The sequence below is a fragment of the Scyliorhinus torazame genome, chromosome 20 (assembly GCF_047496885.1).
Source record: "Scyliorhinus torazame isolate Kashiwa2021f chromosome 20, sScyTor2.1, whole genome shotgun sequence".
Classification (NCBI taxonomy): Eukaryota; Metazoa; Chordata; class Chondrichthyes; order Carcharhiniformes; family Scyliorhinidae; genus Scyliorhinus; species Scyliorhinus torazame.
Genome location: NC_092726.1, coordinates 13,689,044 through 13,704,559, shown reverse-complemented (window position 1 = coordinate 13,704,559; position 15,516 = coordinate 13,689,044). Strand labels below are relative to the sequence as shown.

Below are 15,516 nucleotides of genomic sequence, written 5' to 3'. Positions count from 1 at the left end.
GAGGAAATTTGGGAAGATTGATTCTGAAGCTGAAAACACCCTCCCTTTTTTTTGCTGACTAGGAAAGCAAGTTGCTCCATTTTAAAGTTTACGAACCGTGAAACTTTGAGTTGGTGATAGCTAACTTTTGTGTTGGCTGTAATGCTGATTAAAACAGCTTGATCGAGTTCCCCAGTTGGAGAGCCAAGACGCCCCCTCAGCCAATCTCAGATCAGCAAGAGATGAGCCATTTTTCTTCCTGCTGCCCTGGAGGAACTGAATTTTGCTGATCATTCTATGGCTACCACTCACTTTTTTTTACTTCAAGTCAGTGGCATTCTTTATATGTGACCATGGGCGATATGATCACCAAAGGTACCCTCTCTGATCTGAAATTGCCATGGTTTGCAGATGCAACCTTTCCCTGCACAAACTGCAAATTCCACCTTGAGCTTTGTTCTGTGCTCACAACCTTTACCACCCTCTCTAATTTTATTTTTCAACTCTAGCTAATTCCACGTCTGGAAATTTTATTTCGCCTTCCAAGTATCGGGCTGAAAATTTCCCTTGTGGTTCCGTCACTGAGTTGGCATTGAAGCAGCTTAGGGGACAACTATTTCAAAAGCAGATGTTGCCAGTTTTGTGCCAGGCCAGCAGGATTAAAATTCACCTTCACCATGTCCCCAACCCCCTGCCAGGAATTCAAATCCAGATCAGGCCAATGGAATGCAAGAGCCCCATCTTCAAGGTGAAATTAACCCGTGGCAGTTTTAATCCATTTCTCACTGGATTGAAACGACACTATATATAATAGGAAATGTTCAATTTCACTCAGCTGATGTGCAACAGGCACTACTCAGAGGTGCTGGGGATGTGCCATGTTGTTCAGGCAGCAGTGATGTTACTTTGCACAGCCTACTACCTGTGCAGCACCTGTCCTCTGGCAGTAAAATATTCTGTGGTATCTGCACTCCTTCAATTCTGGCCTTTCGAACACCCTTGATTTAAATTACTTCACCATTGGCAGCTATGCCTTTAACTGCCTCAGATAATTCCCTCCCTAAATCTCTCTATCTCTCCTTTTTAGATGCACCTGAAAAGCTAATTAATTGACCAAGTTTTTGGTCATCTGCCCTAATTCACCTTCTGTAGCCCAATGTTAAATTTTGTTTGGTAATGTTGCCTTGGAACACATTATGTGAAATGTGCTATATGGATACAAGTTGTTTAATACTGTGCGAGATGGCAGGTGTTCTGTACCGTAGCGTTAATGTCCTCGTCTTGATGAACACAAAACGCTAGAATGATATTTTTTATTCAAATTTTGTTTTCAGATAATTTAAGTTTTTAACAAACATAAAAACAAAGTTTGCTTTTCTGGTTTCAAAAATTGACATTGGTTATATGGGCAACAGGACAGGCAACAGAATGACAAACAAAACAGAAATTGTTCTTCTTTGAAGGAATGCAAAATTAAGCTCTCTTGCCCTATTTTCTCCCCCTTACTTTTTTCCTGGAGGCATCGGCTCCTTCCTGGAGGGTGGTTTCACAGGCTCCTCTCCAATACCTCACCAATCTTTAGGTGTCAGATATTGAGTGTCAGCAGACCACTCGCTCAATCAAGGGCATTATGGCCAGGTCCCATCATGTTCTTGCTCGACAGCCAATGCATGTGCATAGTTTACTAGTCTTGCCAGTTACAATGGTGAGCAGGAGTCATTATGCTTTTGTGCTTCTGTGACTAAGAACAGTGAACTCACCATGGCCCAGGAATTGAACCAGAGGCCTTGAGCAAGTAATTTAGTATGTAAAGCAGATTCCTGCATCACTGAACTGAACCATGGAGTGAGCAGACAAAAATATATTGAATCACCTTACAAACTATCAAGGGATACAAGGGTTTTATGTTCCAATATTACATGGATCATACATGCAAAAAAAAAAGGCCAAAAGGTGCATCAAAATTATTACAAAACAAACTCTTTAGAGGAATAAACTTTTCCTTTGCATCATACTGTATTACAAAATTTCAACACAATGGTTATATAAATATTTAGCTACAGATTTCCCTCCCCACCCAGAAAAAAAACACAAATGTAAGACAGTATTTATAATCACATAGAAAACACACCATTATCATTAGTATTGAAGGATGGGTTGCCCAGGAATAGACACAAAATTGAAAACAAATGCTGGAAATACACAGACAGTCAGTCAGTGCCCGATGAAGAAACCAAAACCCTGGCTACCAAGTGGTTACATCAAGCCTCCAGTTTAAAATTCTGCAAATTCTACAAGGAAAGGAACACTGATGAAAATAAGGGGTCACAAATCTGAGGTTGTGTAATGAAATGCGTAAGAGAACGAGGGGTGCCATGAGTCTTGATTTTAATAGGAAGGATGTGTGGAATGGGTGGAGCATGAGAAGAACTAAAGAGGAAAGTTGAGAGGATTACTGATCACAATAGTCTATTTTTAAAAAAAAAGAATCCACTAATCTTTCAAGAAGGAGCATTAATAAATTCACACCTAGCAGAATATCCCATCTAGTACATCAGCCTGGCTTTTCTCTTTCATTAGCTGACTGATCTGCTGTGCATTTTCAGCAATTTTCTTGTCATTTTAGAATTCCAGCCTTCGCATTTATCTCTATCTCCAGTCTGTGGGAGGAGATTGAACCAATCAAATTGATGGTTTGAATGTACCAATGAAGAAATTAACCTTCCCCACTGATGTGAGTTGTGATGTCAGGGTTGAAGTGGAAGAATATATTCTCACTTTTTTTTAATATCAACTACCTTTATACAATAAGTTACAGGCTCAGTCTCTCAGCTTAAAGTGACAGTACCCATTTTGGTTCACCTATCCAGCAGGCTGCGCAGCCTATTATATTATGGAGAACACTGGGTTTCTGAGTTGGGAGACACCCTCCGTTTCGCTCCACTGTTTCAAATCATAGGCCTTGAAATTGTACTGCAGGTTTAACACCTCCACAAAACAGCAGAGAGGAATTTCAGGCAATCACAATTATTGTACAACCTGGTTTTAAGGCTGAGATGTTTCCTGACATCTGCACTCAAATTTCTTTTGAATGTTTCTTGTTTTTGTTGCCCCAGTGAGTGGTTGGGTACTGTGTTTCAGAGAGGGGAAGAAGTTGGGTAAATTTTACTGTTTACTAGTGACCTGAACTGCTCGAGTACATATCCATGCGAAACAACCAATAAGCGATGTAGACATACTCGGGAGGAATGTTCAATGATCATATTGTCTCATCCTCTTGATGAGCAGTCTTATGTGGGCGAGAGAGTATAAATGAGCACAGAGGAACTAATTGGAAGGGAAGACTCTTCCAGGCTGTAGTGCTATTATTGTCGCATATGATATGACATCTTTTGGAACTGTTGACTGGAAAGCAAATAATTGTTGTTGGAATTATTTTATTAAATAAGGTCATATTAGCTATATTATATAATTGGCATAGACCTCTCAAATATTTTGTTTATAGGTGAGAAAGGAATGCTTGAATCTTAAGATTTGATCATTTGTAATGCCTAACTTAATTTTCCCCACTTCAAACTAGAAATCTGCTTTTGTGTGAAGTGAACACAAAAACATTTTTGAACTATACCCCTGATAGCACCAAGTATTCCAGGTGTATTCCAGTCGCTGATTGGAGCTCCCCAACATCACCCTGACACTAAGTTCATATCAACTTACTAAATAACCATCGGCTCTATATACTTGACCACTCTCACTATTCATCTTTTAAAATTCATTTACGGGGTGTGGGCGTCGCTGGCTCGGCCAACATTTATTGTCGGTCCCTAATTCCACAGAGTTTGGAAATGTGGATTAAAACCTGCTGCTACATTTTATAGGATCCTTGCTGGCCAATAGAGATACGTGACACTCAATCTCATTGTTGGGACTACTGAAACTAACATTATTCCCACACCATAGGAAGCATTTTGACATTATGTCCATATTTTACAGATGAAAGAAATACACTGAAAGCTTCTCAATGCACACCATTAGAATTGCAGAATTGTTTCCACAGGAACACAATAATGAAGGAACAAATATGTTTGAGAAAAAAGAGGCAAGTGTTAAAGAAGTCAGAAAGAACAAAGTTTTGGTGAAAAAAATTTACACAGCTCAATTTTCAATGGCAGCTCAATTTTCTGCCCCTTTTTTTGCATCTCAGCTGATGTGCTCAGTGTTGCAGGGATACAGCAAACTCCAATACCTCGTTAAATTGGCCATTAATGTATAAATATAGACAGTGAATGTCAGCAATCTGCTCAAGTGCAAAACACACGCACCATACACACTGCACACAACATACACACAGCGCATATGTACCACACACACTGCACACACAACACACATACGTATCAACATACACACATCACACACTCAGAATACGCATCACACACAACACATGTACCACACATGTGCTTCTCCCATACATACAATGCACACGTACCACACAGAACACACACACAATACACAGATCTCACACAGGTGAAACACAACTCTGACAACACTAATGCACCACACACATCACAAACATAGACAAACACAAATATGCATGCACTGTCTGGCAGGAGACATTGGATTGGGTGCAGGAGCCTTGGCTGACTCTTTTCCCTTTGCTAACCCAGAGATGCTTTGGCCAATTGTAGGACAACTACTTAATCCTGACCGCAATTAGCCAACTCAGTCCACACAATGATCTGAACCTGGGGCCTTCCTGCAATTTGTCTGGTTCAACATACAGGGGAGATTATTAATTTCTGAATTTCGGTTCAGATAAGCCGACAATAAAGGATACCGTCTCTTCAAATTACTGTAAATGTTTTTAAACAGTTAACTTCTAATTTTACCACACACATTGAGAAATGTATTGACACTTTATCCAGCTGCAGTTTAGAAAAAGATCTTCTATCTGTTTTACGTCAGTATCTAGTTCATAAGCCAACTCTCGTATCCAAAGGTTTACTTTGCTAACATAAAAGAACTGCCATATTAAACTGTTATACAAAATAGAAAATGGCATTTGTTTATGATCCTTCCCTCTTCCCCCACCCCCACAATCCCCCACCACCTTTCCGTCACTTCCATAAGTTTGAGGCAATTCCTTGAGTACAGATGAAACTGAGTTTTCCGCAACGCTGTAGGGAATTCACTCAGTCCATTTGATGAAGAAAGTCAGCTTTGTTCCGAGCTTCCAAGGGAAGGCCTGCTAATATTTTTGACAGCTGTGGATCTGGTGATGGTGTTTTTGTAGTGGATGACCTTTGCTCCCTGGAATGCGATATATTGACAGGAGAAAACAGTCTCACATTGGAGGAACGACCAGTCCAGTCATGGCTAGAAAAGACAAAGGGAAAATATAAACAAATACACACATGCACTTGATACATCCATTCCAGATAGATACATAACGCTGTGATAACATGGACAGGTCAGAGCAAACCAATTTTAATATATTTTAACGTATTTCTGAAATAAACATTTTGTTTTCATTGTGGTTTTTGTTCTCCCCTCCTCCTGATAGTACAGTTTCATAGGCACCCAATACTTCACCAAAGGGGCCATGTATGAACCATAACAGCAAATATTGGCAGGATGTTTAGCAGAGCCAAATCCACTGATGTCTTCATCTCGTGCCTGAAGAATTTGCTCTTTTCAACATAATGACCAGAGCTGAGCTGAAATTCAACTTACCCCAGCTCACAGCCCACCAAGTTCAATTAATGCATTTCAAATGCAAACATCTTAATGCATCAAAGAGCAGGACTCAACCCTTGGCCAGAATCTTGCGAGTTGCTGGAGGCTCACTTGCTAGTTGTGAAGCCCGTCAGACCACAAACCAGTCTGGCAGTGGTGAGGCCGGTGAGATTCAGTGAGGCCTGCTGGAATCAAGACCTGGGGGTGGAAGTCTCACCGACCGACAGCTGCAGCTCATGCTCAGCAGTGCCACTAAGGAGACGTAGCTGCTGCCAAACGACAGGCACCAGGACCGTGGAGTGACCCAGGCCACAGGTAAGTAATGTGTAGCCAGTTTTTCGGAGGGTGGGGGTCACAGTGAGAGGGTGCAGGGTGATCGGCAGGACAGATGGTTGGCTTTCAATGGGCCATCTCTCCCCGATGTCCAATCCCTTGATCAGGCATTGAGCACCTTTGATCGAGTGACCCCCACCCACTGGAGATTACCCGCACGGTTTAGCTGCTGTGCATGCTGCATGGCAACAGGCCCACCTGCAGCTGGGTTAATAATAATTGTGGTGGGATAAGGCCCTTAAGTGGTCATTAGTTTACCACTTAAGTGCCTGGATTGGCAGCAGGGCAGGAAGGTCGACCATGTAATTCTGGTAGAGGTGGGAAAGCAGCGGGGTAAAGATGCGCCACAGTTCCGCCTCGTTAAATGCCCTTTCAGCTCGGCACCAGAGAGAGCTGAAGATTCAACCCCTTGAATGGTGCTTTGAGTGATGAGAACACGTGAAACTGTGACTTTTATTTAAAGTTTTTAATGATGGCATTCATTTGAACCTATTCTTTCACTAATTCTTGGATGCTCAGTTGGGCTTTCTCAGTTACAAGGAAAGAATAGAAAAGTAGCTGGTTCATCTTTTCCTGCCCTACTCTCACCTTCAGCTTCCTCCATGACTCCCTTCTACAAGCAGTAAGAGAAAGCCAGAAAGCCCAAAAAGCTTCTCTGTTGGATCAACCCCATTTGCCTTCTTCGACATTCCTCAATCTCTTCCCTTTTCAACATTTAACTTTTCTCTCGAATTTCTTCCCCTACACTCTGATTGCCTTCGCCAAAACGTTATTATCCTTAAAGTAAAAAGCTTTTCCTGATATGCCTCTGAATGTTTTTAATTTGTGCACTTGAATCCTCAGCTGCAATTGACATGGATCAGCTCTGTAAATTGTCTTTAAAATCTCCAATTTTCGAGAGCAGCACGGTACCACAGTGGTTAGCACTGCTGCCTCAGTGCCAGTGACCCGATTTGATTCTGATCGTGGGTGATTATCTGTGCGGAGTTTGCACATTCTCCCCATGTCTGCTTGAATTTCCTCCCACAGTCCAAAGATGTGCAGGTTGGGTGAATTGTCCAGGCTAAATTGCCCCTTAGTGTCGAAAAGGGTAGGTGGGGCTCCGAGGATAGGATGGAGGTGTGAGCCTGGGTAGGGTGCTCTTCCGGAGGGTCGGTGCAGACTCAATGGGCCGAATGGCCTCCTTCTGCATATGTAAGGATTCTGTGTCATTGAGTCAATATCATCAGGACTTCGATTTCTCATGTTCACTGAAGATCTTGATCTCCCTTCAATCCTAATGATATCCTTTCTTGGAGGTGAGAGAAACTATATTATGTAGTCCAGGTGGCTTTGACTATCATGTTATACAGCCACATTAATAATTAATAAATAATCTTTATCAGTGTCACAAGTAGGCTTACATTAACACTGCAATGGAGTTACTGTGAAAATCCCCTCACCGTCATCCTCTGGCACCTGTTCGGGTACACTGAGGGAGAATTCAGAATGTCCAATTTAGCTAACAAGCACGTCTTTCGGGACTTGTGGGAGGAATCCGGAGGAAACCCATGCAGACACGGGAAGAATGTGCAGACTCCGCACAGACAGTGAACCAAGCCGGGAATCGGACTCGAGTCACTGGCGCGTGAAGCAACTATGTTAACCACTGTGCTACTGTGCTGACAGCTTTTAAAAATCTGTCCTCGTAGCCTTTGGACCTTATTTGTAGGTTGAGATCCATCCACCATAATAAACGCATACTAAATGTGCCACTAAATGTGCAATGAGGAGCGAAGTGTTCCGTCCTTAACTTACTTTGTCTAGTATCCCAATTGTAGGAATGAAACTTACTAAAAACTGCTCATATGCACCATTGTATCAGCTGATGTAAAACCTACGGCACGATATAAACTGGGCAAAGTCTACACAACAGAAACTGGCTGATATTCTAGAATATAAATTGAACGTTACATTCATGTATCAAAGGTGATTCATGCTGATAATTAGAGATATGTTATTTATTCCAAGACTCAAAAATTTAGATACATCAATAATTTGAGGCATGTTCTCTGCAATTTATTTATCTCAGACTAATTTTAACAGTGAGTATAAAGTTGGTGCAAACTGATCTTCTTTCCCTTCCACAACCCCTCAAGTATTCAATGCACTTGCGTGGAAACAGGCCCTCTGAGCAGGAGAAGGCTAATTTTATTTTTTTTATTGCTAAAATTTCTGGCCTACGTGGCTATCAGAACACGCAAACTGAGTTTCAGAGTCAGTCCCTGAGCAATCATCTTTTGGTTGGAATTTGACTGGAATCTTTAATCTCCCAATACACCACACAGACAACCTGAGGTGTGACCCAAGGGCTGTCTCCGTTCTTTTGTGACATGTCTGACCTTCTCATTATTGGACGTGAGATGCTTTTTATCAAGGGGATAACGGTTTAGAAACTGTAGTTTAGAAAGTACCAGAAAATAAAAGCAATTTTCTTTATTGCAGAAGCCTACAAAGTTTTTTCAAAATTGAAATCCATTGCATTAAATTAATTTTGGAGAAGTTCATATTTCCATCTTGTCAGTTACATTGGAGGGCTGGACTGGAAACTGATCCAGTTCGAGTGTTTGACAATATATCTTAAATTCACTGATCAACAGTGGCAATGATTTATAATAATTTGCAGGTCCTCATGTTCCATACTGCTGACAGCAAAATTACCTCACGTCATACCTGATGACACTGAAGTGAGGCTGTGTGTAACCCAAAACAAAGCTGGACAATCCGAATGGAGGTAGATTTCTCTTTAAAAAGGTAAGAAGTATAGTTGAAGAGCCACGGCCATAGTGGAGGCGAGCATCAGGTGGGAAAGAATAGAAGAGAGGATGAGGTAAATAAAATTGAAGTGTCGACCAAGTTTGGGTCTTTAAAGACCAGAGGTTGTAGGTGGAAAGGAAAGCTGAGAGAAGTTAAAATGAATACCACACTTTGTTGGTCCTGTGAAGAAATGAGTTAGAGTATAAAAAATGACTTGTCGCTTAATCGGAGTGAGAATCCAGAGTTAGGGGATGGAAACACAGTCGTTATGTTCCTGGACTGGCAATCCAGAAACATGAACTGTTTCTCTGGCAAGACTTCAAACCTTATCACAGCAGCTGGTAAATTTAAATTCAGGTCATAACTGGAATGAAAACCTGATATCATTGATGGTGATCACCAAATTACTGGATTGTCATGAAAATCCATCAGATTCACTCTTATTTTTTAGGGAAGAAAATTAGCTCACCCAGGCTTGCCTATATGTGTCGCCAGACTTCCCTCTCAGGTCGTCCTCCAAAGCAAGGAGGGCACTTGCCACAGAATTTTTTAAAAATTAAAAAAATGTAATTTGTTCATGGGATGTAGGCGTCACAGGCTGTGCCAGCATTTATTGCCCATCCCTAATTGCCCTTGAGGGGCCAGTTAAGAGTCAACCACATTGCTGTGGGTCTGGAATCACATGTAGACCAGCCAGGTAAGGATGTCAGATTTCAATCCCGAAAGGACATTAGTGAACCAGATGGGTTTTTCCGACAATCGAAAATGGCTTCATGGTCAGCATTAGACTTTTAATTCCAGATTTTTATTCAATTCAAATTTCACCATCGGCAGTGGTGGGATTCGAACCCTAGTCCCCAGATCATTATCCTGGGTTTCTGGATTGCTAGCTCAACGACAATATCGCTGTGCCACCCTCTCCCATAGCAAGAACCTGTGTGTGGAGTCTTTAATGTGGGTAAGTTGTTGTGCTGATGCTACCACATTGTCCTGATGGACTCAGAGACTCTCATGACTCTCAGAGACTGAAGGATTTGCAGGTTGATAATTAACCTGTTTGTCACGGAACTCCATGACCATCGAGCCCTGGATTGGGACTTAAACCTGGAACTTCCAGCTCAGAGATAGGGAAGCTATCTCTGTTCTACAAGACCTCCAGACATACATCAATGCGACTATCATCTGAAATAGCCTAACAAGCCACTCTGTTGCATTCAAGAAGATGGCTCACCATCACAAGGACAATTAAGGGTAGGCAGTAAGTGTTGGCCTTGTGAAGGCCCCATCCCCAAATAATAATAATCTTTATTATTGTCACAAGAAGGCTTACATTAACACTGCAATGAAGTTACTGTAAAAATCTCCTAGTCTTCACATTCCAGCGCCTGTTTGGGTACACCGAGGGAGAATTCAGAATATCCAAACTACTTAGCAGCATGTCTTTTGGGACTTGTGGGATGTGATGAACGGTTACTGTAACCCTGTACCCTTGTCATCATGTAAGGTGATGTCCCCTTTAAGACCGGGCTTGGAACCCTGGGGAACTCCGGCTCCGCCCATTTGGGAGCCGTATATAAGGGGCCGCCTTGTGGGCAGTGCAGCAGTTAGCACACGTCTCGGCACTAGTCGAGTTCTTAGTTTATTAAAGCCTTCTTGACTGATTACACTCTAAGCGTCGTTATTGAGGGTACCACATGGGACGAAACCCACGCAGACACGGGGAGAACATGGAGACTCCGCACAGACAGTGACCCAAGCCGGGAATCAAACCTGGGACCCTGGCGCTGTGAAGCAACAGTGCTAACCACTGTGCTGCAGTGTGATTGAGGAAAAAGATGCAGAGGAGGGTAAAAGAGGAAAATTCAGAAAACTAATGAAAGTAATCTTTTCCAAAAGACGGAGAAAGAAAGGTTGAAATGATAAGAGCAAAATTACCGATCAGGTGACAAATTTTTTTTGTGTACTGTCTAGAAGCACACACCACACAGAACATAAAATGCACAGAATAAATCAGCTCAGATGGTCACTGGACTCAAAATCAGCTATATCTCGCCTGTTTCACAAATTGGGACTAAAACAGCTGAAATACATGCGGAAATCAGATGATAGGCATCAACTGCTGGCCTGAAGGTACTTTTCTGTTCAAACCTAGCTTGTGATCATCATGGTATTCTGACCAAACGGAGAATTCATTTATCTTTCCTCTGCACCACTGGGTGTATGGACATCTATATTTTCCGCTGTGCTTTAGTTTTGGCAACTGAAACATTCCGGTTTAATGTGGAAGCTAAACCCTCTTTTTTCTAAACCAGACTTTACCAAGCTTCAAATGACCAAATTGAACCAAATGTGATCCAGAACCACACACATCTGGTGGATCTCAGTTTCAATTACCAGTCTAAGTTGCGTTTGCTGACTGCAAAGGCCAGCAGTGGGGTTGTGCCTGTGCTCCAGTCTCGCAAACTGGACAAATTAACTAATGTTACTGCTCCTGTTTGCTAACCTGCAACATTTTCTGTAAAGTATCTGTGGGCGAGATTCTCCACTCCCGCGCCGGTTGGGAGAATCTCCTGGGACGCCGGTCCGACGCCCTCCCGCGATTCTCCCAAGCGGCAGGAACGGCCCCGTTGAGTTCCGTGGGCCGCAGGCCGGAGAATCGCCGGAGACACCCAAAATGGCGATTCTCCGGCACCCCCGCTATTCTCAGGCCCGGATGGGCCGAGCGGCCAGGCCAAAACACCAAGGGCGAAATTCTCCTACCCGCCCCGCCACATTTCTGCGCCGACCGGCCGGCGGGAGTCTCCGTAACACCGGCCGGTCAATGGGGTTTCCCATTGTGGGGCAGCCCCACGCCGTCGGGAAACCCCCGGGCGCCGGCAGAATGGAGACTCCCGCCGGCGGAGAATGACGCCCCGGGTTCCCCCTGGCGCCGTCCACACCTGGTCGCTGCCGTCGTGAACGATGCGTGAACGCTGGGGGGGGTGGCCTGCGGGGGGGGGGGGGGGGGAGGGGGGATCCTGCAGCGGGGGGTACCTTAAATGTGGCATGGCCCGCGATCGGTGCCCACCGATCGTCGGGCCATCCTCTCTGAAGGAGGACCACCTTTCTTCCGCGGCCCCGCAAGATCCGTCCGCCATTTTTTTGCGGGGCGGACTTAGAGAGGACGGCAACCATGCATGCGCGGGTTGGTGCCGGCGACAAGGCCTGGCGCGTGTAGACGACGCGGCCCCGATCCTAGCCTATTGTCAGGGCCTGAATCGGTCAGAATCGGGGCCGTTTCGCGCCGTCGTGAACCTCGACGCCGTTCACGACGGCGCGGCCACTTCGGCGCGGGAGTGGAGAATCCCGCCCTGTGTTCTTGGACATCTGTTGTGATACTCAACATGTTGAATGATTTGCTAACACTTACTTGCCTCAGCTTACATTTGAAGAACAGGCAACATACTGGATGGTCTCTGCTGATCATGTCTTAACTTGCACCAAATGAACCAACATTGGTTTCTATTCTAGCAACATCTCAATTTTAAAATTCTCATCGTTGTTTTCAAATCCCTCCGTGGTCTCACCCTCCCAAGCTTTAATCGCCTCCAATCCTACAGCCCTCCAGGATATCTGCATTCCTCCAATTCTATACTCTGGCATACCTCCTGATTTAAATGGTTCCATCATTGACAGCCATGCTTTAGCTGCTTAAAACCAAGCTCTGGAATTTCCTCCCTGAATATTTGAACCTCTACCTTGTGCCTCCTTTAAGACACCTCTTAAAAACCTGCCTGTTAGATCAAACTTTATGTCACCTGACCTGATATCGTGTTAGGTGGAATGATGTCAAATGCTGTTTGACAATTAATCCTGTGAGGTGCCATGAGACATTTGAATATGTTAGAGATGCGATATAAATGGTAAGTTGTTGTTGCTGTTGCTCCACACCTGTCAGCATTTTTAAGAGAGACGGTGAGAAAAATGTGGGTAACTGGTTGTGTTGGGGGCTGCGGGTTGCAGGGGGAGGTGAACAATCTCAGATTTCCCATCGGCAATATATTTGTGCCAAAAGTACAAATTCATATTTTTGTAGCTTAACCCCACAAAAAACAAAGCTGTTGGTTCCAGAAAGTGAGTTAAAAAACCTTATATTCAAGTGAAAAGTAAACTGTTAAATGCATTCCATTTAATGAAACATTCTGTGAGGAGTGGGCCACAGACTAAAATTCCCACGACAGTCCTCTTTGCTGAAAGCAAAGCTGGGGCAGGTAATACGATCCTGGTCTGTCTGTCTCAAACAGTACGAAGTCTTACAACACCAGGTTAAAGTCCAACAGGTTTGTTTCAATTTCACTAGCTTTCGGAGCGCTGCTCCTTCCTCAGGTGAATGAAGGAGCAGCGCTCCGAAAGCTAATGACATCGAAACAAACCTGTTGGACTTTAACCTGGTGTTGTAAGACTTCGTACTGTGCTCACCCCAGTCCAACGCCGGCATCTCCATATCATGTCTCAAACAGCACAAGGTTGCTGTTCACCAAGACACTTCGATGATACATCAAGGAATCATACTTCTTTCTGTCGCTTGCACTGCTTTCAGCAAAATCATCATATAAAAATGTCTTTGGTCATTTGTGTCTTTGTTGAAATCAACCCATCCGATTTGAAATTTATTTCCTCAAATTCAGAGATACAAAATCCAGCCACCATTGAGGCTCCAGCCATATTTCTCTGAGTAAACAACCAAGATGAGGATCACTGGTTGATATTCCTCTCCACAGCTAAGGGGCAATGAGGAAATCGTAGCACCCAACTGTCACCCCAGGTGCACTAACTCAGCACAGACTGAGGATTGAAATTGGCACATTCTCGATCAGAATAGCATGGTTTTCCTCTGAACTCATTTGCAGAATCATTGGAACAGAGCTCTGTTCGTCTGTAACTAATGTGACAGCTATATGGTCACAACAGACTTCCACTGTTTCTATTCACTGTCCTTCTCATTTCGCTCTTGCAGTTGCATGTATGAGGTTCTGGTTATAAGAAAGTCTTGGTGTCAGATGTTGTAATGTACAAGTTAAAGTCTTCCTCAGTCTGTGACCCCATCCTGAAGCCCGAGAGAAGTGTTACTGCCTTTGTTTTTGGAACTTGGTTGAAGGTTATTTTCAAAAATCACCGTGAGGCAACTTCACATGCTCTCTCTTCCTTCGCCTCCGCCACCCACCTTCTCTTATGCCCAGTTCTGGCAACCTTACGAAGGCAGTGAACTATGAATTGAGGATGAATGACACATTAGGTTGTAGGTGTGTTGGGGTGAAGTGGAGGCTGTCTGCAAAAGTTCCTGAGGGTCAGGATGTTATGACCTACCTTGCCCCAACAGTAACCTGTAGAAACTTTTGGCTACCCACAATGCTAATTCAGATATTGCTGCAATGCCTAGGAAACGCTTGATGACTAACAGTCTGCGCTTGTAATGAGAGTGATGTGGAGTAGTGGTATTGTCACAGCCTGAGTAACACAGAGGCTTAGGCTAGTGCAATGGGGACAAGTCCAAATTTGAAAGCTAGTCTCAGTAATGGTGACCAGGAAACTATTGATTGTTGTAAAAACCCATTTGGTTCATTCATGCCCTGTAGGGGAGGACATTTGTCATCCTTATCTGTGACTCCAGACCCACAACATTGTGGTTTACTCTTAATCATTTCATTTTCATTTCATTGCCTTCTGAAATGGTCCAGCAAGCTATTCAGTCTAAGGGAAATTAAGCCAACAAATGTCCATATCTCATGAAAGAACAAAAAACACTAGAGAAAGCTTGTTGCCTGATCATCTCAAAACATGTTCTCTGCACTGAATTTGAGCTTCCACTAGGGCTGGAAAGAGAGGAAGGAGCTAAAAATAGCCACATTGGCTGGGGTGCCAATTCTTTCGCACTTCCAGGTCATTTTTGTGGATGTCGGTTTGGTCATGGTAAAGCTACCTGCTGTAAGATGTTGGAGACCGTTTGGTGTGTTTCAATGAAGTCTTTTTAATCTTAAGTAGTTAAAGTGATTGTATTTATTAACTGCAAGAATTATGTACATATATACATGAAAGGATTCAAGCTAGGAGCGGATCCATGCTTGTTTGTGCACATGGCTCTGTCCAACACTAGACTGTCCCCTAGGTGTGCTCTCTTACATCATTGTGTAGGTAGTAGTGTACTCAGTCCATGTTAACTCTATACTTTCCAGACCCTTATACTACACCTCTCCAAGTCCTTATCACAACTTTCAAGTTATACTAGTTTACCCTATGTAGTTACATTATTATTACTATCCCATCTCCTCTGTTCAAGTCTCTGTGTTTATAGACTCAGGCCATTTGGAGGACTTCTAACCCTTCCATAACTCATTCACACGACTATTGGAGGAGCAGTAGGCTCTGTTGTTTCAGGTAAATCCGGTGAACTTGGAGGTTGTTCTGGCACCTGGATACCTTTTTATTCTCTTTTTCCATTCCTTGGTATTGAACCATTCTTTGTCCATTACGTAGTTGTGGTGAAAGGTAGTTGTTGATGTATCCTGTATTTTCCTAGCATGTACAATGCTGTGCTAGTCTCCACAGTATTTTTTCCTCTTCTATCGTTATGCAACTTGCCATGATGCATATGAAAGTTCACATTTAAACAATCAAACCTTTATTCCTATTATTTCA

The 15,516-nt window shown here is 43.3% G+C and overlaps 1 protein-coding gene across 8 annotated transcripts in view; it reads right to left on the bottom strand.

Moving 5' to 3' along the window:
* Positions 1-1,863: 1,863 nt before the first annotated feature.
* LOC140396875 (transcription factor COE2) overlaps positions 1,864-15,516 on the bottom strand; it is a 341,293-nt gene continuing 327,640 nt past the window's right edge. For all 8 annotated transcript variants that reach the window (XM_072485679.1, XM_072485681.1, XM_072485680.1 and 5 more), the window contains one exon: positions 1,864-5,352. In XM_072485679.1, the coding sequence (XP_072341780.1) occupies positions 5,321-5,352 (32 nt within the window). In that variant the 3' untranslated portion in view covers positions 1,864-5,320. The remainder of the gene's footprint in view (positions 5,353-15,516) is intronic.